Raw genomic sequence first — 27,740 nt, 5'->3', positions numbered from 1 at the left:
TTTGGCTTCTGAGATTCTCTTTTACCAATAGCCTTTACCTCATGTGCACATTAAGAGAAACTAAGAGTAACTGAGGAAACAGAACCGTGGACACTAGCAGTAAGCAACAAACTAGGGACTGGGGACAGGATTGAACCAGCACACTTCAAAGAATGGGGACAGCAGATTGATTCCAAACAAATGGAGAACTGCAACTGCCACCAGCAGTTCCCAATGTGGAATGCAGGGAGAAAACCAGTGATTAGACAATACTAGTGATTAGACAATACTGCTGACTAAATTGGACCCAGTCCAATCCCAGATCCAGTCTGGTGTTTAAGTTGGACCCAGTTAAACTGTGTCTGGTACCACCAGTAACTCACTGCACAAGCTAAACCAGCTAGCTCTAGTAAGTGGAGACTGTGGACTCGAACTGGGGAAAGGACTAAACCAGTAAACCCCAGTAAACGAGGACTACCGACTGGAACCGGGGTAGGGATTCCAACGCGGAATTGTGGGCTAGGGACTTCTGGTTCTGGATAGGACGGTCTGCTGCCTCCAAGCTGATCCACTAAGCTCATAACTGAAAAGCCAATTAGGTAGGGAGCTCAGATGAAAAAAGTGGAGCTCAAACCAAAAGGAACTTACCAACAGCCCTCAGAAATGGCATTTGGTAAGTGGTTCTTCTCAAATACCTGTCAGGTTCCTAAAAGGAACTGAATATATCTAAGGCTATGGAGTAAGAAATATTCTATAGATATACCAGCGTTCCTCATTGAGTTGACACAATCACTGGCTATACAGGCAAGAGAGACATTTTCTGGGGGAACCCAAAACAGAGTTCCACCTTTGTCCTTCTGCTTCAGGGAAGTCTACCATCCCTTTTCTGTCTTCTCTGTCTTGACCCTATGCGGAGGCTTTTTCTCTTGCTCCTGACCCGACATACTGAAACTCACCAAGCTGACTCCAACGTTTCAGGCAACAGGCACTTGAAAAACAAGATAATGTTCATTAGGTTCCAGTAAGAGTAGCCATATTATGTGTCTGAATGACTCTATGGAATGAAATATCCCTTTGGATTTGTAGTCATTGAGAGCACCTGAAATAATACTTTTAGACTCGGGGAGCATGCAAGCTTCAAGGAGTCTGAAATAATATCTGTAAACACTTAGTGATCAGATGCAGACAACACTCCCCAGAAATCTGAATACAGCCCCTTAAAGAAAGAGCAAAGATCTTCCCTTGCCCTAGAAGGCTGGAGACACCAATTCTCAGTATCTCTCCTGGTGCCACGTCCCCATGGAAGCCACAGTGACCAGCACACAAAGACCCCTGGGCCTTTGAAGATGTGAGAACTACGTTACCCAGAGGAATATGCTCCAGGCTCCTTTGGCGTTGAGCCAATGAAAGCTCAGGCGAGGGGCATTTCCGTGCCTGCGGGCTTCCGGTGTCCTCCTCTTGGCGGTCATTTTGGCCACTGCCTGCTGGGTTTACGTCAGGCTTTGGAGCGCTGGGTCGGGGCTGAGGTGACAACACCGAGGAGGCGCGAGAGGAGGCGCTGTCCCCGCTGCACAGGGCGGGTCTGAGCCTCGGCGACGCCGCCCGGGGGGCCCGCGCCAGGGCCGGGACAGGGTCCGCCGTGCCCGGGTCCCCTCCTCTCCTGCCGCTCCCGGCCCCGCTCCGCCCCCAGAGTCCGATGGCGGCGGCCGCGCGGAGGGAGCCGACTCAGGTCAGTGCTCGTGCTCCGCGTCCTCCCCGTCCTCAGCCCAGCCCAGCCCTAGAGCCCCGAGTGCGGGCGCCGCTCACGGGCCTGCAGCCCAGGCCCCGGTGTCCGGGACGGGGAGGCGCTCGTGGGGCCTGTTTCTGAGAGCCGGGGTGACGGGTGTGGGAGAGGGTCCCAGGGGAGGGCCCGCGGGGGAGAGGCGTGGAGGGTGACTGAGCCGGGAGGAGTCAGGAACCCCGAGGTCTGTCTTGTGTCTGTTTAGGAAACAGACTGTGAGGCAAAGTCGCGGTTGCAATAGTAGGTTGCCATTTTCAGGAGGCTGGGAGCATGGAGAGTTGTGAACAGAAAAGGCCTCACCTGAATTATCTTTTTAGAAGTTTTACAAAAGCTGCTCAGAGGAACAGACTGGAAAGGGAATGAAAATAGGAGACGGGGGTGGGGGTGGGGTGGATTTAGTCCTTGTACAAGGTCACACAAGCTGATAAGAGTCAGCAGTGAGGACTGAGACCCAGAGATAATGCAGTCATCCAGGTCACCTGGCTTCGGGGCCGGGCAGGGGAACTGGGCAGTGGAGAGCCCATGGAGCCCTGCCATGGTCACCTGCCTCTCAGAACCTCTCTCTTCACCTAGACTGTCACAAGTACAGAAGCACTTCTGGAGCCCTCAAAAGTGGGTGAGTGGAGGGTGTTCCAGAACCTCACTGATCCTGCTCCTACTCTTGATCTCTGGGATTGTGGTGTCCTAGGACTCTTCACCTGTCCCTCTTCCAGGCCTTGATCCTGGGGAGCCTGAACAAATCCTAAGCCCAGGGCCCTCAGACCCGGCTGGGTGTTACATGGAGTGGTTCCTGTTGCTGGCAACCAGTGGAATGAGGTGTGGAGGAAGGTTGCCCCAGGTATAAGTGCCAGTATCTGCAGACTCTTGGACGTGAGGCTGAACTGGTTTAAGGGAACTTGAAGTCTTCTTTCTTTCTCGTGGGAGTAGAGAGCAAGGGAACAGGAGTGAGGCCTGGAATGGCTCCCTGTGAAGTTGGGTGTCTCTTCTGGAGGATGGGAACGATGAGAGGTTTTGAGCAGAGGGGGCAAGTGATCTGACCCAGCTCTGTGACTGCAGCATGGAGAATAGACTGGGGGTGTGAGGAAGGTGGTGGGAAGACCAGGAAGGAGCAACAGCAATAGTTCAGGTGAGTGTTGATGATGTGGACCCGTGTGGTGGCCGTGGAGTTGGTTGAAATGGTTGGATTCTGAATCAGTTTTTTTCAATAGGTCTGCTTTGATTTTCTGATTTTGAAGGTGAGAGAAAAAAAGGTAGAAGTCAGGAATGACTGCAAGCTGTTTGGGTTTAGCAGCTGAAGGGAAGGAAGCTCCATCAACTGGGATGTGGAAGTTGGTAGTGGGATTAATTTTCATTCAGGATATTAGGAGTTTTGTTTTGGACGTGTTAAATGTATGAGATATTGCAGAGAACAAATGGGTGGAAGTATTAAGTGGGACTGTGGGGAGGCTTTCAGGAGGGAGACATCTGCAAAAGATGCTAGATAGTATATGGACCAGGGTGGAGCTGTGTGTCTTAGCTTGGACATCTAAAACAAAATACCTACATTTCTCATGGTTCTAGAAGCTGGCAATTCTAAAATTGAATTGCTGACAGATTCTATTCCTGGTGAGGGGCTCTCTTCCTGTTTTGCAGATGGCTGCCTTCTCCCTGTATCCTCACATCATAGCCTTTCTTTAGTGCAAACTTGTAGAGAGAACAAGGAATCTGTCTTCCTCTTATAAGGGTCCCATCCTTGTGACCTAATCTAAACCTGATTACTTGTCAAATGCACCACCTCCAAATACCATCACATTGTGGGTTAGGGCTTCAACATATGAATTTTGGGAGGATGCATACATTCAGTCTATAACACTGTGGGTCACATTTAGTATATACATATTTATTGAAGTGTAATTGACGTATACTACTATTTTAGTTTCTGGTGTACAACATAGTGACTTGATATTTTTATGCATTACTAAATGATCATCATGCTAAATCTAGTTACCTTCTGTCACCATACAACGTTATGTTACAGTATTATTACTGTGTTCACTATGTTATATATTACCTCCCTGTGACTTATTTATTTTATAAGGGGAGACTTGTAGAACAAGATTCTGGGCTGCTGATGGCAGTGGGGACCATTGGAGATCAGGGGTAATACTGCATCCTATTTGAATTCGCCAAGCCCTCTCTATATGCCATGTGTTGAATAACTTGTAGGAAGGACAAGGGAGATGCCTATAGTGCAGGGCAGGGAAAAGGTGGTGATTGTTAGAGAGAGATGTAGTAGAAAGAATGATGTCCAAGTGGAGAGGAGTGCGAACTGGTGACTCAAGGGCCTTACATTGAAGACATAAGGGTGAAATGTGAACCCACACCCTTGGCTGTGTCTGGGACACATGGTCTTGGTGATCCTAGGAGAATTGCCTGACAAGAGGGAGTGCTTCCCTGCATGCCAGGCCCAGAGCTTAGGTGTTGTCTGTCTGCCCACCTGCCTGTTGTTGCTGTGGGTGGACACAGGGATTAAAGGGACCATGAGGAGAGAGTGTGCATCAGTGGCACCAGGGCCTGGTATCTCCTCTGAGAGGGAGAATTGGGGAGGAGGGTGAGCAGGGGATGATTGAGTGGGTGGATGGACTTCTAAGAGAGAAGCTGTTCATGAAATGAATGGTCTCCATCATGGCAGGGCTGTGTGACCTTTGAAGATGTGGCCATTTACTTCTCCCAGGAGGAGTGGAGGCTCCTTGATGAGGCTCAGAGGATCTTGTACCATGATGTGATGCTGGAGAACTTTGTACTTACAACATCCTTGGGTAAGGCCTTCATATTCCTCTCAGTGTCCTTAGTTAGTCTATCTTTCTCTCTGTCCTGGAGGCAGCTCTGTCCTTTCCACAGGCAGACCATGAGCCCTGCTAGCTTCCCCACTTCCTTGGCATATGTACTGTGGGTGCCAGCAGTAAGCTATATGCACTACCCCAAGGAATGCAGTTGCGCAATGCAGTCCTAACACTTCCTATCCCAACGTGTACGGGGATGGGTCTGAGACTCCAGAGTTGTGCAGTCAGCCTAATTGAGCTCACCTTTCTCACCCTCTCCGTCTCTGGATGACTGTGTGCAGATCTGTGGCACCTCGTGGCCCAGGTTCTAACCCCTTTCATTTTGTTTTGGTTTTTTTTTTTTTAATTGAGATATAGTTGTCATATAACATTAGTTTCAGGTGTACAACATAATAATTCAGTATGTGTATATATTACAAAATGCTCAGAACAGTAAATCCAGTTGACATTCATCATCATACAGAGTTAATTTTTTTTTTCTTGTGATGAGAACCCTTAAGATTTCCTTGTGACTGCCTCTATCAGAAATTACAGGCTTATTACGGTCACTACTTCTGTGGTCGATAGGCTTTTCTTGAAAGACCCTCCTTTGAGATTTTATTATACTATTCTTTCCTTTCCTGTCGTCTTTTGTTTCCTGAATTGCTCTGGGCCAGTGCTGACTGCTCAGATGTCCTGTCTTTCCCTAAAGACTTGCTTCATTTAGGTCCCATGTAGTTATGCAGCTGAGGGGGCATGGAGAACCCTGGTTGTTTCACAGTGTGGACATGGTAAGATGGACTCAGAGGAAGCCTTACACTGTTGAGAGGCAACTAGGGGAGGGCATGATATCAGGGCTGTGTTCAGATCATACCAGGAACCTGCCCTGTGTCCACCAGTGTTATAGTATAAATGCCAATAGATACAAATAATTTATACATTTTCTTCCACACACTTGGCACTTTTCTGATTTGTCATTTCATCTGTGACTCCAGTCCCTGCTGTCCCCTGCTTTCTGACTTCCATGAGTCATTTGTTCTCTCCACTGCATGACACAGTTCATCTACAGTAACCCACATATAATGTGGGTTACTGTAATAATTGTGAAGTGTGCACATATCTTTAAATAGTCCTTAAACACCAAATAGTTCCAATTGTATTTCCCTGGGCCTAGACTCACCCATCCTTCTACATTGCATGGACATGTCCCCATGATGAGGTCTTGCTGAAGGGTGTTGGGATAGGAGTGGGTTAGTGATCCTGCCTCCTCTCCCTGTACTGTATATTTGTGCCATTTGTCCCTTGAGGTCTTCCCCATTCTGTGTTCTTTAGAGGCCCAGTACCACAAAGCAGCCTGCCCTTTTTTCAAATGGCTGTGTGCTCCCTCATCCTGAAAACGTTGCCATGGATTCATTCTTTGGTTTGAATGTACAGCTCTTCCTCGACTTATGATGGGATTACGTCCTGATAAACCAATTATAAGTTGAAAATATATGTCAAAAATTATCTAACACAACAGCTATTTTATAATAAAGTATGGAATATCTCGTGTAATTTATTGAATACTGAAGGTGAAAAACAGAATGGTTGTATGTTTAATTTTATTTATTTATTTTTCCCCCAAAGCCCCAGTAGATAGTTGTATGTCATAGTTGCACATCCTTCTAGTTGCTGTATGTGGGACGCGGCCTCAGCATGGCCGGATAAGCGGTGCATCGGTGCGCGCCCGGGATCTGAACCCAGGCCGCCAGCAGTGGAGCGTGCACACTTAACCGCTAAGCCACGGGGCCGGCCCTGGTTGTATGTTTACAGAATGGTTGTAAGTGTACTGGTTGTTTACCCTTGTGATCCTGTGGCTGTGTAGGAGCTGTAGCTTGCTGCTGCTGCCCAGCATCACAAGACAGTATCGTGTTGCATATGGCTAGCCGAGCATGTGTGTATGTTATGACACACATTTTTTATGGGACTTGCCTCTCCCACCTAAGTTACCATACATTTTATCAGTATTTCTCTGCTTTCAGATTGTTGGTATGGAGCTGAGGATGAGGAGGTACTTTCTGAGCAGAGCATTTCTGTAGAAGGAGTGTCACAGGTCAGGACTTCTAAGGCAGGTCCATCGACCCAGAAGATTCACCCCTGTGAAAAGTGTGTGCCAGTGTTGAAAGACATTTTGCACCTCACTGAGCTCCAAGCAACATATTCTGGGCAGAAACCATATTTGGGTGGGGCATCCAGAGGCTTCTGGTTTAGTGCAAACCTTCAGCAGCACCAAAAGCATGACAGTAGAGAGAAAATCTTCAAAATGGACATGGAGCAGGCCTCGTTTGTGATAAGCTGCAGATTCCACATGTTAGGGAAGCCCTTTACCTCTGGGGAGGGTGGAAAGAACTTTCTAGCTACCTCAGACCTTCTCCAGCAGCAGGCCATTCCTGATGGTGAGAAGCCACATGGGAACCTTGAGCATGGGGAGCCCTTCAACAGTGGAAAAAGTCATGACAAGTGGATTGAATGCAGGAAAGTTTTCAACAACATGGATACACTTCCCCACCAGAGAGTCTGCACTGAAGGTCTTAACACATGTAACAAATGTGGGAAATCCTTCAGCTGCAAATACACACTTGTTCAGCACCAGCAAATTCACACTGGGGAAAGGTATTATGAGTGTGGTGAATGTGGGAAATATTTTACCACTAGCTCCACCCTCCATCATCATCAGAGAGTTCACACAGGAGAGAGGCCTTATGAGTGCACTGAATGTAGAAAATCATTTACCTATAAATCCCACCTGATTCGACACCAGAGAGTTCACACAGGAGTAAGGCCTTATGAGTGCATTGAATGTGGGAAATCCTTTAGCCAGAAATCTATCCTCATTCAACACCAAAGAGTTCACACTGGAGAAAGGCCTTATGACTGCAGTGCATGTGGGAAATACTTTAGCCAGAAATCTGCCCTTGTTCATCACCAAAGAGTTCACACCGGAGAAAGGCCTTATGAGTGCAGTGAATGTGGGAAAGCTTTTACCTTTAGCTCCAGGCTCCGTTATCATCAGAGGGTTCACACTGGAGAAAGGCCTTATGAGTGCAGTGAATGTGGGAAAGCTTTTACCTTTAGCTTCAGGCTCCGTGATCATCAGAGAGTTCACACTGAAGGAGGGCCTTACGAGTGCATTGAATGTGGCAAATCTTTTAGTGCGAAATCTGTCTTCATTCAACATCAAAGAGTTCACACTGGAGAAAGGCCTTATGAATGCAGTGAATGTGGGAAATCCTTTAGCCAAAGCTCAGGCCTCCTTCTACACAAAAGAGCTCACACTAGAGCAAGGCTTTATGAGTGCACTGAGTGTGGGAAAGCTTTTGGATGTAAATCCAAACTTGTTCAGCACCAGAGAGTTCACACTGGAGTAAGGCCTTATGAGTGCATTGAATGTGGCAAATCTTTTAGTGTGAAATTTGTCCTCATTCAACACCAAAGAGTTCACACTGGAGAAAGACCTTATGAGTGCAGTGAATGCGGGAAATCCTTTAGTCAGAAATCTGTCCTCATTCAACACCAAAGAATTCACACTGGAGAAAGGCCTTATGATTGCAGTGAATGTTGGAAATCCTTTAGCCGCAAAGCCCAGCTTATTCAACATCGAACAGTTCACACTGGAGCAAGGCCTCATGAGTGCAATGAGTGTGGGAAATCCTTCAGCCAGAGATCTGGCCTTGTTCGGCATAGGAGAGCTCATGTGCACTGAATGTTTGAAATCCTTTGCTGCAAATCTGACCTCACTCAACACCTAAGTTCACACTGGGAAAAGGCTTTAGCTATGTAGAGAATATGCTCTTTCCTTAGTTAGAATAACGGTGTTAGAGGAAAGGCTCTGTGAGGAGCCATCTGCCTGAAATGAATCTTGTATATCCAGATATCCACAGACTGGAGACTCCATATAAGTTTCAGTTGTGTGGGAAGCATGTGTAACCTGCCTGGGGTTCTTGTCAGATTTGTATCACTGCCAGTTTCACCTCTGGCAGAAGCCATTTCACCTCAATCACCTGGCAGGTCCACACAGTGTGCATTAGTAACCACCCTAGTATGCTCAGTGAAGCTGGCCTCTGGGGTCTCCCGTTTGTTGGAGGAAATCATAAGTATCCTGCACTCTTATGGGGTCTTTATTCCCTTTTCACTGACAATTTAGGGTGTGGACCTGGCCCAGTGTTGGCTCAGCAAATGCTGAGTTCTATTGGCAACTTTCAGAGAAGGACTAGCTTTTTCACAGACACAGATGTCTGTGGGTTAAGAGGTCACCTTGAGGAAGGGGTAGTTGTGACACCTCCAGTGCTTCTGGAGACAACATGAATTTTTTGTTGCTCACAGGGGAAATCACTTAGTGCCCAAACCTGCTGAGGAGTATCTTATCCCTAGCTCCCACAAAGGAGCCCTATGCCCTCATATCCACAATTCAGAAAGCTGCTGTCACTATTTTTAAGACTACAGGGGCAGGGGAGACTGTAATTGGTACAGAAACACTGGATTAATAGAGAGTGGAGGAGACTGCAACAAACTATATGGAATGTGCCTCTTCGAAAGCTGCATTCACGATTGTTTTAGTGACAATGACTGTGGGATGAGTGTGTACAGAAATCTCAGAACCTCCAGGTATGTTTATCTTGTGTAGCTGAACTCATTGGCAGACAATCTAATAGTTTTGTGGATTCCTGTAGCCTCTCTCAGCTGTTCACCTCAAGGCTGTTGCTATACAGGCAACAAAAGAAGGAAAGGGAGAAGGGAGATCCTATAGTCCGGGGATGTGGCATTTGTGATGCAGCCAGAGATCCTCTTGACTCAGGTGGAAATGGCCTTCATTGTTTGCCAGTATTTCCTGCCACTGAGGAAAGGCTGTCCTTCAAGGCATGAGGAGTGAGATAGTGGAGTCAATACGGAGTCGCCAAACCTGATTTTCTAAAGAGTGCAAGATTTAGATTTTTATTATGAACCATATTTTAAAGCTGTATTAAGGTATAATAGAATAAATTGTATATATTTAAAGTGTACAGTTTGATAAGTTTTGACGTGTATAAAGCTATGAAACCATTATTATCATGATAGCAACCATATCTGTCACCTGCATATTTTCCTCATGCCCTTTTATACTCCCTGCTCTCCCTGGCTCTCCAGGCAACCATTGATTTACATTCCTTTACAATTGATTGCATTTTCTAGAATTTTATGGTTGATCATAAAGTGTTTACTCATTTTTTTTTGTTTGTTTCATTAATGCCATATAATTACTTTGAGATTCATTAGTGGTGCTTACCTGCACATTTCATTCTTGTTTCTAAGTAGCTTTCTCTTCCATGTATAATTGACTGTGATTATCTATTGTCTTAATGGATATTTGGGTTATTTCCAGTGTTTACTAATTGCAAATAAAAGCTGATAGGAACTTTTGTTTAAATTTTGTATATGGATATATGTTTCATTTTCTTGTATTAGTAACTCAGCTTGCAATGCCTGAGTCATGGGGTCAGTGAATATTTAACTTTTTACAAAATTGCCAAACCGTGATCTATAATGGTTGTGTCTTTTTGCATTCCTACTGGAGGTGTTTGAGAGTTCCAATTCCTTCACACCCTTATCAATACCTGGTAAGGTTATTTTTTAATTTTTCCCTTTTAAAATAAGTGTGTAGTGATGTCTCACTGCTTTTAATTACATTGCCCTAAGGATTTATTTCCCTAAGGGTGTTGAGCATTATTTTGTGTGTTTGCTACCTGCATATCTTTAGTAAAATGCCTATTCTTATCTTTGGCCTATTTTCTGTTTTATGAATTTTGGCTATGTGCTTTTAGGTAACAAATAAGACAATGAGACAACAAAGACATGTTGGAATGTTACTCATTCTTCAGTGATGCGAGCAATTTCTTTGCTGTATGGAATAATTGTTTTTGAATACTGGAAGGGTATATTGTCAAGTTTCCTTGTGCCTTTTTTTTTTTTTGGTGAGGAAGATTCACCCTGAGCTAACATGTGTTGCCTATCTTCCTCCTTTTTTGCTTGAGGAAGATTAGCCCTGAGCTAACATCTGTGCCAATCTTCGTCTATTTTGTGTGTGGGTCGCTGCCTCAGCATGGCTGACGAATGGTAGGTCCACACCCGAGATCTGAACTTGTGAACCTGGGTGGCCAAAGTGGAACATGCTGGAGTTAACCACTATGCCACAGTGCTGGCCTCTTGTCCTGCCCTTTTTAAATTCATCTTCAACATATAAAATTATTGTTACAATGACATATTCTACCTTTTGTAATGGCTAATTTCAAATATGTACAAAAGTGGAAAAGACTGTCTAATGAATCCCCAATCTTCCCTCATTGTGATCATTCTTGTTTGAATTCTCCTCCTGCACATTAGTGGATTATTTTACTTATAAACACAGACATCATGTCATTTAATGCACAACTTCTTGAGATTGCTTTTCTTAAATGTAAGAACATTTTCATAATGCCAATAACTTTGTCATACAAAATAAAGATATTTTAAAATACATGTTGTCAGTGCTAAATTTTATCAACTTTCTCAAAAATCTGTTTGTTCTTTAAGGTACACTAATCAGGATACACAATGTGTATCTTGGGAGTCTTAACCTATAGGCACTGCTCGCCTCTTTTTTGTTCTTATTGTGTCCTTGTTGAAGTGATGAGCCATGTGTCCATTATAATTTGCTGCATTCTAGATATGGCTCATTGTATCTCTCATACTATGAACATGCTGACCCTTCCCCCAAATTTCTTGTACACTAGATATAAGATGAATGAGTGAGGTCTGGTCCTAGCACACAGGTGTGTGACAGTGGCACAACCTGGCAACACATTCAGGTGTTGGGTGGGATGGATGTGTGGTGATGGCACTGCAGTGCAGCCTGGGGACACAGATCTGGGACCCTGTGTTACAGGTGTGTGATACTGACACTCCTTAGCACATCTTGGGGATACCTGACATACCCCCAGGAACATGTAACAGATGTGGGATGCTGATACTGTCAACCCAGCATGGGCACACATGTGTACACCACATCCACAACACAAAAGATGTGTGACAGACTTGAGGTACACACAACCGGTACAAGTAAAACACACCAGGGAAGTGAGGTATTGATACATCATAGCAGGTATGGGTGCACAAATGCACAAATACTCCACAGAGACTTTTGGGACAGTCACGTAACAGAGATACTCTAAAGCCTGGTGTGTTGGGCACACAATTGTACAATTGCCTGGGAAAAGTGTGATGAGGCAGGGGCAGCCTGGTTTAGAAATGATAGCTCCTCCCCCTCTGTTACTGCAGATTTGACAGTGCAGGTGGGGGCAGAAGAGAACAATGCAATCTCAGTACAGAGGCCCCCGGTGCCTTCACAGTCATCCTTGTTTACTGATGGCCTGGGCCACAGTGCTCCAGTGGTACAAGAGATGATCTTAGAGGGCTCACAGACATGTCATCAAATGGCATGAGTGAACAGCCTGAGAAGACTTTTCCCCTTTTCTTTCCCTTCTGTTTGCTTTCAGGAGAAAGTCTTGGTATAGTGCTGAATCTCTAATGCTGCCCTAAATGTTACTAATTTCTCTTTTCAACAGGGAGTAGCCCTGAGCAGGCCCCATGAGCTTGCTGGGACTAGGCTATGGGCCCTGAGCAGGCCCCATAGCTTGCTGGGTCTCTGATGCATGTCCAGTCTCTGGGAAAACAGGAACATCAGTCACAAGGGAGGACAAACAGAAGATTATCGGGAACTGAAACCAGGCCTTGGAGGCCCATGCAGAGGCTAGATGTCTGAAGAAACCGCATTCCAAAAATAGTTCCATGCATGCCTGCATGTTCCTCCCCATAACTGGCCTGTAGTCTTTGTTCTGGGAACATGGGCTTTGAGGACGTTAGTCCACCATCTTCTGTCTCTGCTGGCAAAAATGAATAAACCCTTTCTATTCCACCGACTTGCCTGCGACTTTTTGGCTAGTCTTGCAGCAAGTAGAACGAGCCCATAGCTCTGTAATGTGAACACTTGCAGATGGATTTCATGCATTTAATGAGTTCAAGTGTTCATCCTGAAGGAGGATTCCTCAGGAACTGCTCTAGCAAATTAATAAAACCTTAGGAGGAGGTCTTGGGAACCTCTGAATTATAGCCAGTCGGTCAGAAGCACAAGTAACAACCTGGGCTTGCAACTGGCTTCTGAGGTTGGGGGGGAAGTCTTTTAAGACTGAATCCTAACATATGGAAATGATGCTATCTAAGGGTAGATAACGTCAGAGTTGAGTTGACTTCTTCGACACTCTGCTGGTGTCCAAGAAATGCTTGGGTGTATGTATGGGAACCACCCCCCCAACACACACACACACACACACACACACACACACACACACACACACACACTAGAATTGGTCTCAGAATGCCTGTTTAATGAGCAATGTGAATGGTACTGCCAACCTTCACACATGATAGAGCTCAGTGGAATGTTGCTGCTTTCCATACCTTAGAATGTCCCTGGTAAAGGAGGAGACCCAAGAAATTACACACTTGACCAAACTTCAGATAGTCATCTTGGTGCCATATGCCCTGGCAAACAAATGAACCCACCTTCACATTTATGATAAACTATTGGGCCATTACCTAAAAATTGTCTCCTTCAGGATAAAAAACTCTAGGAATCTCTTGATTCATGGAGGCCCCAAATATAACACAAAATCACACTTGCCTCTATGTGTACTGAGGCCACAATACAAGGCCTTGCCAGGATACTCCTTATTCCCTTCAGAGTTATAAACATTAATAGCAACAAGTCACACATTTTACTTCTCAAAATATACGATGTGAGCTCTTGAAAGAAGAACTGAATAGAACTTTCATGTCCCTAATAGGTCCCAAATAGCCAGTTTAACTGAGAGACATAATGGTTTCCTCAAACAACTCCTTTTCAAATTCCAGTCTGAATAAACCCCTTAAATCAGTCTCTATATTGCGCTGGGCTTTAACCTATCTTTATCAGGTTTCGATCTTGCCCCATCCTATGAGAGCTGGAGGACAGAAAGAGGGTACATACTCTCCTAGAACCCATTAACCGTAGATTGTCCCACAGACCAGGGAGCTGCTCATATAGGACTCATTTGAAACTAAACTTCCATTGAAAAACAAAAACCTGTCAAGTTCAGTTGCACACCATTCTTGTGACTGTTGATCTTATTACTACTGGTCTGAGTACTTTTATTAATTTACAATCAGGAGGCCCAATCTCTCCAAGTAAGCCATTGTTTCAACCTAACATAGCAAAGCTGAGACTTATATCAACTCAGCTGGGTACCCACTTGGAAAGGATACCCTAATCCCACATCACCGATGATATCGTCTTGGCCCAGGAGCTCACTGTAGGAGGTGATATCACCTCAGATGACATCACTTCAGACAATATCACCCCAACCCAAGAGCTCAAAGTTGGAGATGACTTCACCCCTTACACCAAAGCTTTTGCCCCAACAATGCCCATGGGCTGCCTATCCTAAGGCACAAATTGGACACAAGACATTTACTGCATCTCTTACTTTGACATCATCAATCCTATTATCTTATCTGAGCTCTCTCCCTGCTTAGCTCATGATCCTTTGCTCTTTGCTAAAGTGTACACACCTGCACTCCATGCCTAAAGGGCAATCTAGTAGAGGTTACTACTACCTGTGCTGTTCCAAAAATTAATGGAGGTTAGTGCTTATCCAGGAGGCACTTGCCTCATGTTAATCAACTCCTTGACCCCCTGAGTAGAGGACCACCCACTCCCCAGTGCTTCTCCTAATATGCCCCTCCAGTTTTCCACTACAGTCTCCTGTCTTGCATCTCTAACCATTACCACGACAATCACTTCTTCCTTTTAATTACACACAAATACTACTAATCTGCTTGTTTGTTTGTTTATTTGTTTGTTTTGAGGAAGATTGGCCCTGAGCTAACATCTGTTGCCAATCTTCCTCTTTTTCTTTTTTTCTTCCCAAAGCCCCAATATATAGTTGCATATCCTAGTTGTAGGTCCTTCTAGTTCCTCTATGTTGGACGCTGCCTCAGCACAGCTTGATGAGTGGTGACTGGGTCTGCACCCAGGATCCAAACTGGCAAACCCCAGGCTGCCAAAGCAGAAGGTGCAAACTTAACTGCTGCACCACCAGGCCAGCTCCTAATACCACTAATCTTTACATATACTTTACTAACTTATCAGTTCATACCCTCTGGTGACATAACTGCCAAACCTGCCACCTTGACCTAAGCATATTACTAACACACTTTAAAAGTCCACCAAGATATTGTTAGAGATCTCAAAAATTTCAGATCTATTTTCATGGCTAATGCCAAATAAATAGAAAATTTAGTTTTGGGCTGGCCTACAAGGACTCCTTATACCTCTACTGGTCTTCCTCCTTTCTATTATCATAGTAAAATGTTTTCTTCTACTTTGGGTCAATTTACACCCTTCTGTTACCGCACAAAGGGCACAATCTGCTCACTGCAAGACAAAAGCCAATCATCAAGAGGCAAGATGGTGGAAAAGAAAGGGCAGTTTATTACAGCTTGCTAGCAAGAGGGAAGATGGCCGACTAACATCTCAAAGAACCATCTTAAGGGGGCACAAAATCTTACAGCAGTTATATAGGTCATTGGGTTATAGGAGAGGGGGTTAGGAATGTTGACCCTCAGGTGTTACAGACTGGGAGTCACCACACCAGATCTTTCAGTTTTCATTGATGATGGCTATCAGCATAGATTCTATGTTCGGGAGTCATTACATTCCTAAGGAACTCAAAAGAACAAAGTCATCATCTTATCGCAGCTGGGAGGTAGGTGCACAAGAAGGGGTCGTAAAATCTACAAAGCCATTAGATCTCCTGGAGGGTGCATAGCCAGCTGGGTTAGTTTGTCAGAGGTCATTGAAAGTTACAATAGGGTTTCTTTTCTACAATGGCTTCCCTCATGTCAAGCTTGTCTTGAGCCAGTATCACTTCTACCTAAAAGTCTTCATTATCATCACTCCAAAGTTTCCTTAACATGATGACAAAACATCAGAGAATCAGTTGTATTTATCATATTTTTTATTTTTATACATTATGATGTTTTGATTTCTCAAAAAATCTTTCTGGCTGAGGAGAGACTGTCCCTCCTGGGGCTAGCCAATTCTTAGAGACAGCAAAGGGCACAGCCAGGAGCACGCCTTTGATATGCAAACTAACTCATGCAGAGCCAGGCCTCCTCCATCTGGCCCATGAACCCCAAGAGGCAATTTTGCTCTGCCTTAATCACTGTAAGGCCAGTCTACCAGGCAAGTATGGACCATCCTTATAGTCCAAAACCCACCAAAATTATTCAAACTAGCCAATGCTAAACTGTTGACCCTGCCCTGCCTTGCCTTTCCCTCTGAAACCCCAATAAAGGCTTCTGGCCTAGGCTCTCCCCTTGTTCCTGCTTCTGCTTTCTGACCAAAACCTGGTGTTCCTTCCAAACCTCTCATTTCTGGGGGAAATGTGATTGGCATGAAACTTTTCTTTTAATGGCATTGTCCTCCATATCATCATTCAGTCACCTTTATAAATTAAGACCCAGAAAAGAACAACTGTTGATAGTTATTTTAATATCTCTTTGGAGTTAATGAAATTACAATCGATATTCCAAAAAGTTTTATTTCTGTGGGAATTGAAAAGCTTATTTGAAAACCAAAATTAAAAGTAAACCTATGGCCACGAATACTTAAGACATGATGGAAGAAGAGGGCTAATCATATAAATATTTTTATAATTTATTAATTTATTTATTACAATAGGAAGTTTTATTTATATCCAGTTAAGCTGATGAATAAATGAAAAGCATATATTGGAGTATATGAGGAAGACATGTGGTTTAAAACTAATTCTGCCTGACCTTGTTTTTCAAGAAAGGCCTGAAGTGGCCTGTTGAGCATGCATTGTACATCTGCTTTAAACATTTACAATGTCCTAAAGCAGAGAATGATGCCCTTAAAGATAGGGATGTTGCCTCCCCACCCCCCATAGCAGCATTTCTTTTTTTTTTTTATGGTGAGGAAGATTGCCCCTGAGGTAACATCTGTTGCCAATCTTCCTCTTTTTTGGTTGAGAAAGATTGTTCCTGAGCTAACATTTGTGTCCATCTTCCTCTATTTTTTTGTATGTGGGACGCCACCACAGCATGGCCTGATGAGCAGTGTGTAGGTCCACACGTGGGATCTGAACCCGTGAACCTCAGGCAGCTGAAGAGGAGCACACAAACTCAACCTCTATGCCACCAGGCTGGCCCCAGCAGCATTTCTTTAAAGATTAGCATTCCTTCCCAGACACTAAGGATTAATTACTAACCTACTGTGCTCATCTCTTGACCACTGACCTCTTGACCACCGAGCTGCTGTCCTAGCAAAGTGTCTCATGACTATAGTAAAAGGGATATTCCTGTCATATTTAATATCTGTTCCTTGTTCCGAGATGGTATATAACCACTGCGTACTCCCCACTTCCTCAGAGAGCTTCCTTCCTTGGTGGAGGCCTGCACCTGGGCTATAGTCCTCAAAACTGGCTCATATAATAAACTCTCCCCAACTTTGATTTATAGATTGATTATGGATTGTGTTGACAAAGCCCAGAACAGATTCCTGGATCCTAGTTAATGTCTCCAAAAAACTAAAAAGTCCTATATTCCTACACAGAGAACAGGGAATATATTCTTCATTTGCACCAGAGTATCCTGAGGATATTTTAAAAGTCCTTTTTAACTACACTTCTAAGTATTAACCAATGTTTTCATAAATGAAAAAATAATTTTCATTTTATTTTCAAATTTTCAAGACAAAATCCTGAGTGGCCAAAGTTTCAGTATGGTTACTGCTAGGATAACTCTATCTCTACCCAGACTCCAGTTTGTCCTGTTTAATTTTCTCTGAGATTTTAACTTTTTTTTTTAACCCTCTTACTGATGTTTTCCAGAGCTACCCAGCCACTGTCTTTGAGTAACTAAATAGGCTTTTTTTTTTTTTTTGCTTGAGGAAGATTAGCCCTTAGCTAACACCTGTGCCAATCTTCCTCCACTTTATATGTGGGTCGCCACCACAGCATGGGTGATAAGTGGCGCATGTCTGTGCCCAGGATCTGAACCTGCGAACCCGGGCTGCCAAAGCAGAACATGCTGAACATAACCACTACTCCATGGGGCTGGCCCCTAAATAGTCATTATTAATGGCTTTCAGTGATTTTCATTTCACAACTTTATCTGAGCTAATCTCAACTCCCCATGAGGACACCTTTCCTGCAATAACAGTAGGAATGATAATCACCACCAATCAAAGAGATGAGATATTGGTGTCCCAAACTTTTATCTCAAGGATCTAGTGTCCCCTTTGCACACGTGCTCCTACTGTGAACACTATAGACATTGTCCTATTCCAAAATGACATTTGGTAAGTGAGTCTTCTCAAATACTTGTCAGGTTCCTAAAAAGAATTGAATATATCCAAGGCTATGGAGTAAGAAATATTATATAGATACACCAGTGTTCCTCATGACTCTTCAGGCAGAAGAGACATTTTCTGTGGGAACCAGAAACAGAGTTCCAGCTTTGACCTCCTGCTTCAACGCAGTCTAACATCCCTTTTCTATCTTCTCTGTCCCCTCCCTAGGTGGAGGCTTTTCCTCTCGCTCCTAACCAGACATCCTGAAACTCACCAGCTGACTCTAAAGTTTCAGGCAACAGGCACTTGAAGAGAAAGAAGATAATTTTATTAAGTTCCGGCTAAGAGTAGACACATTATGGGTCTGAATGACTCTATGGAATGAAATATCCCTTTGGATTTGTAGTCATTGAGAGCACCTGAAATAATACTTTCAGACTCCGCGAGCATGCTAAGCTTCAAGGAGACTGAAATAATGTCTCTAAACACTTAGATAATCAGCTGAGATAATCAGTTGCAGACAACATTCTCTAGAAATCTGAATACAGCTCCTTAAAGAAAGAGCAAAGATCTTCCCTCGCTCTAGGGGGCTGGAGGTACCATTTCCCGGTATCTCTCCCGGGGCCCCTTCCCCTGGAGGTCCCAATGAGCACCGTCTAGCGCCTGGGCCTTTGGAGCTGTGAGAACTACATTACCCAGAAGACACTGCGCCGGGCGCCATCGGCGTTGAGCCAATGAAGGCTCAGGAGAGGAGCATTTCCGTGTGTGCGCATCGAGTGGGGGCGGGACTTCCGGCGGCCTCCTCGTGGCGGTCGTTTTGGCTTTTCTTGGGGCGGTTCTCCTGGCAACAGTCTCGGAAGCGCTGTTTCGGGGCTGAGGTGACGGGACCGAGGAGGCGCGAGAGGAGGCGCCGTCCCCGCTGCACAGGGCGGGTCTGAGGCTCGGCGACGCCACCCGGGGGACCCGCGCCAGGGCCGGGACAGGGACCGCTGTCCCCGGGTTCCCGCCGCTCCCGGCCCCGCCCCGCCCCCAGAGTCCGATGGCGGCGGCCGCGCGGAGGGAGCCGGCTCAGGTCAGTGCTCGTGCTCCGCGCCCTCCCCGTCCTCAGCCCAGCCCAGCCCTAGAGCCCCGAGTGCGTGCGCCGCTCACGGGCCTGCAGCCCAGGCCCCGGTGTCCGGGACGGGGAGGCGCTCGTGGGGCCTGTTTCTGAGAGCCGGGGTGACGGGTGTGGGAGAGGGTCCCAGGCGGAGGGCCCGGCGGGGGAGAGGCCTGGAGGGCGTTTGAGCCGGGGGGAGTCGGGAACCCTGAGGTCTGTCTTGTGTGTGTTCAGGAACCAGAGACTGTGAGGCCAAGTCGCTCTTGCAATAGCAGGCTGCCATTTTCAGGAGGTTGGGAGCATGGAGAGTTGTGAACAGAAAAGACCTCGCCTGAATTAGGCTTTTAGAAGTTTTACAAAAGCTGCTCAGAGGAACAGACTGGAAAGGGAGTGATAATGGGAGACACAGAAGGATTTAGTCCTTGTAAAAGGTCACGCAGCTGACAAGAGACCAAGAAGGGGAGGATGGAGTGTGAGGTCTGGGTCTCATACTTGAACACCTAGGTTAGAGATCATAGACGGTGCAAAAACAGGTGAAGGAGAGAGGTGGCTGTGGGAACAGTATTGGAGAGAGGATGATCTGGCAGGTGGCCCAGGCTTCTGAGTGCAGGTGAGATGGAGGCAGAGGCATAGGAGTAATTGAGGCCAGATGACAGTGAGGCCAGGGCTACGGCTTATTCACTGCTTTATGGGCTCTCCAGGGTTTTGTTGTGATCTTGGTGTGTCTGGGGAGTTTCAGTCAGGTGGGTGGATTAGTATAGGGGCACTTTGATCATTTGGGAGAGTCAGTGGACCCCGGGTGGAAAGCCTCTGGAATGAGGTTTTGAATGAGAGGAGGAGAGAGGAAGTCTGTGACTGGTGAGAGCACATCAAGTGCAGACAAGTGGATGAGGGCCATGGGTATATGAAATCCACAGGTGGTTCTGAGTGGCTGAGTTTGAAGCAAGGAACAGAGGCAGGTAGAGAGAAGTGTGTGTATTGAAGCATAATTGACATACAATGTTATCTTAGTTTCTGGTGTAACACACATGCACAACATAGTGATTTGATATTTTCATACGTTACTAAATGATTGTCACCGTAAATCTAGTTACCGTCTGTCACCATACAGTTTTACCACAATATTATTACTGTATTCACTATGCTATGTATTACATGCCTGTGATTTATCTATTTTATAAGGGGAGACTTTTAGAACAGGATTCTGGGCTGTCAATGGCAATGGGGACCATTGGAGGTCAGGGGTGGTATTGCGTCCTGTTTCAATTTGATAAGCACTCTCTATATGCCGTGTGTTGAATAACATGTAGGAAGGAAAGGGAGATTTCTATGGTGCAGGGCAGGGAAAACATAGTGATGGTTAGAGAGAGATGTAGTAGAAATAGTGATGTCCATGTGGAGAAGAGAGTGTGAGCTGATGGCCCAAGGGCCTTGCATTGAAGACATAAGGGTGAAATGAGCCCACACCCTTTGTTATATCTGGGAGGCATGGTCTGGGAGATCCTAGGAGAATTGCCTGACAAAAAGGAGTGCTTCCTTCAATGCCAGGCCCTGAGCTTAGGTGTTGTCTACCTACCCACCCACATCCTGTGTGGGTGGACACAGGGATCAAAGAGACCATGAAGAGAGAGTGTGCATCAGTCACACCAGGGCCTGGTATCTCCTCTGAGATGGCGGAAATGGGGAGGAAGGTGAGCAGTGGATAGAAGAGTGGGTGGATATACTTCCACTAGGAGAGGAGCTGACTGTCCTCATCATGACAGGGCTGTGTGACCTTTGAAGATGTGGCCATTTACTTCTCCCAGGAGGAGTGGAGGCTCCTTGATGAGGCACAGAGGTTCCTGTACCATGATGTGATGCTGGAGAACTTTGCACTTACAACATCCCTGGGTAAGGCCTTCATATTCCTCCCAGTGTCCTTAGCTGGTCTGTCTTTCCCCCTGTCCCAGAGGCAGCTCTGTCCTTTCCACAGCCAGACCATTGGCCCTGATAGCTTCCTCACTTCCTTGGCATATGTACTGTGGGTGCCAGCACTAAACTGTGTGCACTACTTCAAGAAATGCACTCCCCATGCAACCCTAATGCCTGCTACCCCAAGGTGTGCCGGGTGAAGTCTGGGAGTCAGCAGTCTTGCAGTCAGCATAATGGATCTCCCCTTGCTTGCCCTCTCCCTGGCTGTATGACTGCCCAGATCCATGTCACCTTGTGTCCCAGATTGTAACCCCTTTTGCTTTTTCCTTTTTTTGGGATATAATTGTCATATACCATATTAGTTTCAGGTGTACAACATAGTGGTTCAGTATATGTATGTATTGCAAAATACTCAGCACAGCATGTCCAGTTAACATTCATCATCATACAGAGTTGCAAACATTTTTTTTCTTGTGATGAGAATGCTTAAGATTTCCTCATTACTGCCTATATCAGGAATTGCAGGCATTGTCACGGTCACTACTGAAGTGGTTCATAGGCTTTTCTTTTTTTTTCTTTAATATAGATTCTTTTTTTTTTTTTTTTTTAATTTTTATTTATTTATTTATTTTTTCCCCCCAAAGCCCCAGTAGATAGTTGCATGTCATAGCTGCACATCCTTCTAGTTGCTGTATGTGGGACGCGGCCTCAGCATGGCCGGAGAAGTGGTGCGTCGGTGCAGGCCCGGGATCCGAACCCGGGCCGCCAGCAGTGGAGCGCATGCACTTAACTGCTAAGCCATGGGGTCGGCCCAACATAGGCTTTTCTTGAAAGACCCTCTTTTGAGATTTTGTTGTAATATTTTTTTTCTGTGGTCTCTTGTTTCCTGAGTTGCTCTGGGCCAGTACTCACCGCTCATGTGAACTGTCTTTCCCTAAAGACTTGCTTCATTCAGGTCTCATGTAGTTAAACAACTGGGAATACAGGGAGAACCTTGGTTGTCTCACAAGATGGACATGGCCTGATGGTCTCCGAGGAGGCCTGGCCCTGGTGAGTGGCAACTAGGGGAGGACGTGACATCATGGCTGTGTTCAGATCATACCAGGAACCTGCCCTGTATTAACCAGTGTTGTGGTGCAAGTGCCACTGGACACAAATCATTTCTATACTTTCTTCCACATACTTGACACTTTTCTGATTTGTCATTTTATCTGTGACTTCCAATCCCTACTGCCCCCATGCTTTCTGACCTCCATGCATCACTTGTTCCTCTCCACTGCACAGTCTACAGTTCTCCCACAGTGACCCACGCATAATGTGTTGAGAGGTATGCACATATCCTTAAACAGTCTTTGAACACCAGATACTCAGTTCCAGTTGTATTCCTCTGGGCCTGGACACAACCATCCTTTGCATAGCATGGACATGTCCCCATGACAAGGTCCTGCAGAAGGCTGTTGGCAGAGGAGTAAGTCAGTGATCCTGCCTCTCCTCCCTGTATGGCAGCCCATCATTGTGCCCTTTGTTCTGTAAGGTATTCCTCATTCTCTGACCTTTAGAGGCTCAGTACTGCAAAGCAGCCCTCCCTTCAGATTGCCCCCTTTCGCTGAAAACACTCCTATGAATTCATTCTTTGGTTTGAATGTGTATGTATGACACACTTTTGATGAGACTTCCATCTCTCACCTAAGTTAACATGCACTTTATCGTTTCTCTGCTTTCAGATTGTTGGTGTGGAGCAGAGGATGAGGAGGTGCTTTCTGAGGAAAATATTTCTGTACAAGGAGTGTCACAGGTCAGGACTTCTAAGGCAGGTTCATTGGCTCAGATGACTCACCCCTGTGAAAAGTGTGTCCCAGTGTTGAAAGACATTTTGCACCTCACTGAGCTCCAAACAACATATCCTGGGCAGAAACTATACTTGGATGGGGCATCCAGAGGTTTCTGGATCCGTGCAAACTTTCACCAAAACCAAAAACATGACAGTGGAGAGAAAATCTTCAAAATGGGCATGGACCTCGCCTCGTTTGTGACGAGCTGCAGATTCCATGTGTCAGGGAAGCCCTTCACCTCTGGGGTGGGTGGAAAGGACTTTGTACCTACCTCAGGCCTTCTCGAACACCAGGACACTCCCAACAGTGAGAAGCCACATAGTAGCATTGAATGTAGGGAGCCCGTTAACAGTGGAAAAAGTCATGACAAGTGGATTGAATGCAGGGAAGTTTTCAGCAACACAGACACACTTCATCACCACAGAGTCTGCACTGGAGAAGGTCTTGATAAGTGTAGCAAATGTGGGAAAGCCTTCAGCTGCAAATACAGACTTGTTCAGCACCAGCAAATTCATATTAGAGAACGGCCTTATGAGTGTGCTGAATGTGGGAAATTGTTTAGCCGCAAAACCCACCTCATTCGACACTGGAGAGTTCACACTGGAGCAAAACCTTATGAATGCATTGAATGTGGGAGATCTTTTAGCCAGAAATCTGACCTCATTCAACACCAAAGAGTTCACACTGGTGAAAGACCTTATGAGTGCAGTGAATGTGGGAAATCCTTTATCCAGAAGTCCATCCTCATTAAACACCAGAGAGTTCACACTAATGAAAGACCTTATAAATGCAGTGACTGTGGGAAATCATTTAGCCAAAGTTCTGGCCTCCTTCGACACAAGAGAGCTCACACGAGAACAAGGCCATATGAATGCACTGAATGTGGGAAATCGTTTAGCTGTAAAACTCACCTCATTCGACACTGGAGAGTTCACACTGGAATAAGACCTTATGAGTGCATTGAGTGTGGGAAATCTTTTAGTGAGAAATCTGTCCTCATTCAACACCAAAGAGTTCACACTGGAGAAAGGCCTTATGAGTGTGCTGAATGTGGGAAATACTTTAGCCAGAAATCTGTCCTCATTCAACACCAAAGAGTTCACACTGGAGAAAGGCCTTATGAGTGCAGTGAATGTGGGAAATCCTTTAGCCGCAAAACCCACCTCATCCGACACCGGACAGTTCACACTGGAGCAAGGCCTTATGAGTGCAATGAATGTGGGAAATCCTTTAGCCAGAGCTCTGGCCTCCTTCGACATAGGAGAGCTCACATGTAGTGATGTGAGAAATCATTCACTTGCAAGTCTGACCTCAGCCAACACCAAAGAGTTCACTCTGGAGAAAAGCCTCAGGTAAATGTGCTCTTTGCTTAGTTAGAAGAACAGTGTTGGAGGAAAGGCTCTGTGAGGAGTCATCTGCCTGAATTGAATCTCATATATCCAGACATCCACAGACTAGAGATTTCCCATAAGTTCAGTTATGTGGAAAGCATGTGTATCCTGCCCAGGGTTTGTGTCAGATTTATGTCATTGCCAGTTTCTTTGCCAGAAGCCATTTCACCTCTACCATCTGGCAGGTCCACAGTGTGTGCATCAGTTACCACCCTACTATGCTCAGTGAAGCTGACATGTTTTCTCTCCCATTTGTTGGAGGAAATCATGAGTATCCTAGCCCTTATGGGGTCTTCATTCCCTATTCTAGGACAAGTTAGGGTGTGGACCTGACCCTGTGTTGTCCCAGAGAACGCTATCTGAGTTCTGCTGACGGCTTGCAGAGAAAGTCTAGCTTTCTTAGGGACACAGTTGGTCTCAGGTAGTGCTTGTGATGAAGTTTTCTGGCTTCCAATCCACCAAGCCAGAAAATGCCTGTTGCACATTGATCTGGTTTGTACAGTAATAAAGCCTTTTTTTTTTTTTTTTTTTAAGCTCCTTCCAACTTGAAGGGTAAACAACTTTTGTGAGGATCCAAACTTGGGGTGCCTCAGGTGGGACAGTATGATGGTTGAATATGGTGCTTTCCAGTTTTGGCCTACTTTGCGTTGCTGCCAAGGCTTTCTAGGAAAGACTGCTTTGTGGTCCTAATTTTATACCTGAATGCCAGAGATCTGTGAGTTCAGAGGTCACACTGAGGAAGGGGCATTTGTGACACCTCCAGTGCTTCTAGAGTCAACATGTATTTTTGCCTTGCTCACAGGGGATAGCACATAATGCCCAGGACTGCCGAGGGGAATCTTAACCCCAGGTCCTACAGAGGAGCCATATGTCCTCATCCAGAATTCAGTAGGCTGGTGTCTCTAGTTGTAAGACTACAGGGGCAGGGGAGACAGTAATTGGTACAGAAACACTGGATTAATAGAGAGTGGAGGAGACTGCAGCAAACTAGATGGAATGTGCCTCTGCTAAAGATGCATCCACAATTGTTCTAATGACAATGACTGTGCAATGAGTATGTACAGAAATCATGGAACCTCCAGGTATGTTTATCTGCGTAGCTGAACTCATTGGCAGAAAAAATATTTTGTGGATTCCTCTAGCCTCTCTGAGCCGCTTACCTCAAGGTCATTGCTATATAGACAACAGAAGGATGGGGAGAAGGGAGATCCTATAGTCCAGGGATGTGGCTATTGTGATGCAGCCAGGGATCCTTTTGACTCAGGTGGAAATGGTCTTCATTGTTTGCCAGTATTTCCTGCCACTGAGGAAAGGCTGTCCTTCAAGGCATGAGGAGTGAGATAGTGGAGTCAATACAGAGTTGTCAAACCTGATTTTCTAAAGACTGGAAGATTTAGATTTCCACTCTATGGAAAATCAAGATGGAAAATCAAAATCTAAAATAGGAACCACATTTTAAAGCTGTATTAAGGTATAGTAGACATAGAATAAATTGTACATATTTAAAGTGTACAATTTGGTAAGTTTTGACTTTTGTATAAACTCATGAAACTGTCCTCATTATCTTGATAGCGAGCATATCTGTCACCTGCATATTTTCCTCATGCCCTTTTATACTCTCTCCCTGTTTTGCCTGGCCCTCCAGGCAACCACTGATTTCCATTCCTCTACAATAGATTGCATTTTCTGGAATTTTATGATTGATTGTAAAGTGTTTACTCTTTTTTTCTGGTTTCATCGATGCTGCATAATTACTTTGAGATTCATTAATGGTGCTTATATGCACATTTCATTCTTGTTTCTAAATAGCGTTTTTTCCATGTATAATTGACTATGTCTATCCATTCACCTGTTTATGGATATTTGGGTTATTTCTAGTATTTAGCAATTGCAAATAAAAGCTGATATGAGCATTTGTTTACTCTCCTTTTTATAGGTACGTGTTTCATTTTCTTGTATTAATAACTCAGAGTACAATGCCAGAGTCTTGGGGTAGGTGAATATTTAACTTTTTACAAAATTGCCAAACTGTGACCTAAAATGGTTGTGTTTTTTTGCATTCCCACTGGCAGTGTGTGACAGTTCCAATTCCTTCACACCCTTGTCAATACTTGGTAAGGTCATTTTCTAATTTTACTGTTTTAAAGTAAGTGTGTAGTGGTGTGTCACTGGCTTTAATTGCATTTCTGTAAGGATTTATTGTGTTGATCATTATTTTGTGTGTTTGCTACCTGTATATCTTCTTTAGTAAAATGCCTATTCTTATCTTTGGCCTATTTTCTATCTTAATGAATTTTGCCTGTGTGCCTTTTAGTAACAAATAAGACAGTGAGACAACAAAGACATATGTTGGAATTTTACTCATTCTTAATGAATGTCAGTGACTTCTTTGCTGCATGGAGTAATTGTTTTTGAATACTAGAGGAGTTTTTTGTCAGTTTTTCCTAATTTTTTTTTTTTTTCAGTATGCACAATGTCATGGCCACCTGTACAAAACACTAAGTTACATCAGCATTATTGACATACTCTTTATCACTCTTCTAAGTGTAGACATTCAGTATATTGTATTTAACAATACCATAAGTCAAGCCGTAGTTTGTAGTGTTTGCCAATTTTCTTGGTGTAAATACTCCCCACCTTGGCCAGTTTTAAACTGCCAACATGATGTCACTGAACATGGAGTTGGAGAGAGTTGCCGGTAGCACACCATTCTATTTCCACCATACTGATCCAGTAGCCACAAACAACCTCAAGAATAACAAAACAGAGTAAAATGATTAGGGAGTGACAATGTTTGAGTATCTTTAACTTAAACAGTTTAATTGATGTATAATTCATCTAAATGCACATATTTAAAGTATATTTTGATATTGTGATACAAAAAAAAGTTTCCTCATGCCCTTTTTAAATTCATCCTTCTCAAAATATAAAAGTACTGATACAATGACATAGTCTTCTTTTTGTAATGACTATTTTCAAATATATCCAAAAGTGGAAAAGACTGATGAATCCCCAATCTTCCATCATTATGATCATTCTTGTTTCATTTCTCCTCATGCTCATTAGTGAGTTGTTTTACTTATAAACCCAGACATCATGTCATTTAATGCATAACTTCTTGAGAATGCTTTTCTAAAATGTAAGAGCTTTTTCATAATGCCAATAACTTTCTCACAAAATAAAAATATTTTAAAATATGATAAATGTGTTGTTAGTGCTGTATTTTATCAATTTTCTCAAAAATGTATGTGTTCTTTAAGACAGACCAATTGCAATTGGGATACACAGTGTGTATCTTAGGAGTCTTAACCTATAGGCATTGCTCACCTCTTATTATTTTCTTGTTGAAGTGCTGAGCCACATGTCCATTATAATTTGCTGCATTCTATATTTGGCTCACTGCATCTCTCATACTATTAACACACTGACCCTTCCCCCCAATTTCTTGTGCACTAGATATTGATAAGATGAATGAGTGAGGTCTGGTC

General features: G+C 44.5%; 2 protein-coding genes across 4 annotated transcripts; both read left to right on the top strand.

The window, feature by feature from the left end:
- Positions 1-1,459: 1,459 nt before the first annotated feature.
- On the top strand, positions 1,460-11,102 carry LOC101408678 (uncharacterized). Of its 3 annotated transcripts, XM_087420994.1 has the most exons (4): positions 1,600-1,708; positions 2,333-2,375; positions 4,431-4,557; positions 6,582-11,102. In XM_087420994.1, exons 3-4 carry the CDS (start codon positions 4,524-4,526, stop codon positions 8,300-8,302), a joined length of 1,755 nt encoding a protein of 584 aa, XP_087277120.1. In that variant the 5' UTR covers positions 1,600-1,708; positions 2,333-2,375; positions 4,431-4,523; the 3' UTR covers positions 8,303-11,102. The 3 variants fall into 3 exon arrangements, with proteins under 3 accessions (XP_087277119.1, XP_087277120.1, XP_087277118.1); XM_087420993.1 differs by lacking the exon at positions 2,333-2,375 and having other exon boundaries at positions 1,460-1,708; XM_087420992.1 differs by lacking the exon at positions 1,600-1,708 and having other exon boundaries at positions 2,179-2,375.
- Positions 11,103-18,836: 7,734 nt separating this feature from the next.
- LOC101408935 (zinc finger protein 418-like) lies at positions 18,837-27,455 on the top strand. The gene is made up of 3 exons (XM_014794408.2): positions 18,837-19,094; positions 20,882-21,008; positions 22,754-27,455. Exons 1-3 carry the CDS (start codon positions 19,062-19,064, stop codon positions 24,136-24,138), a joined length of 1,545 nt encoding a protein of 514 aa, XP_014649894.1. The 5' UTR covers positions 18,837-19,061; the 3' UTR covers positions 24,139-27,455.
- Positions 27,456-27,740: the final 285 nt, after the last annotated feature.

The sequence above is a fragment of the Ceratotherium simum genome, chromosome 33 (assembly GCF_057802395.1).
Source record: "Ceratotherium simum simum isolate JZ-2026a chromosome 33, ASM5780239v1, whole genome shotgun sequence".
NCBI lineage: Eukaryota > Metazoa > Chordata > Mammalia > Perissodactyla > Rhinocerotidae > Ceratotherium > Ceratotherium simum.
Note: the sequence above shows the minus strand (reverse complement) of the source record. Positions and strands in the feature narration are given on the sequence as shown.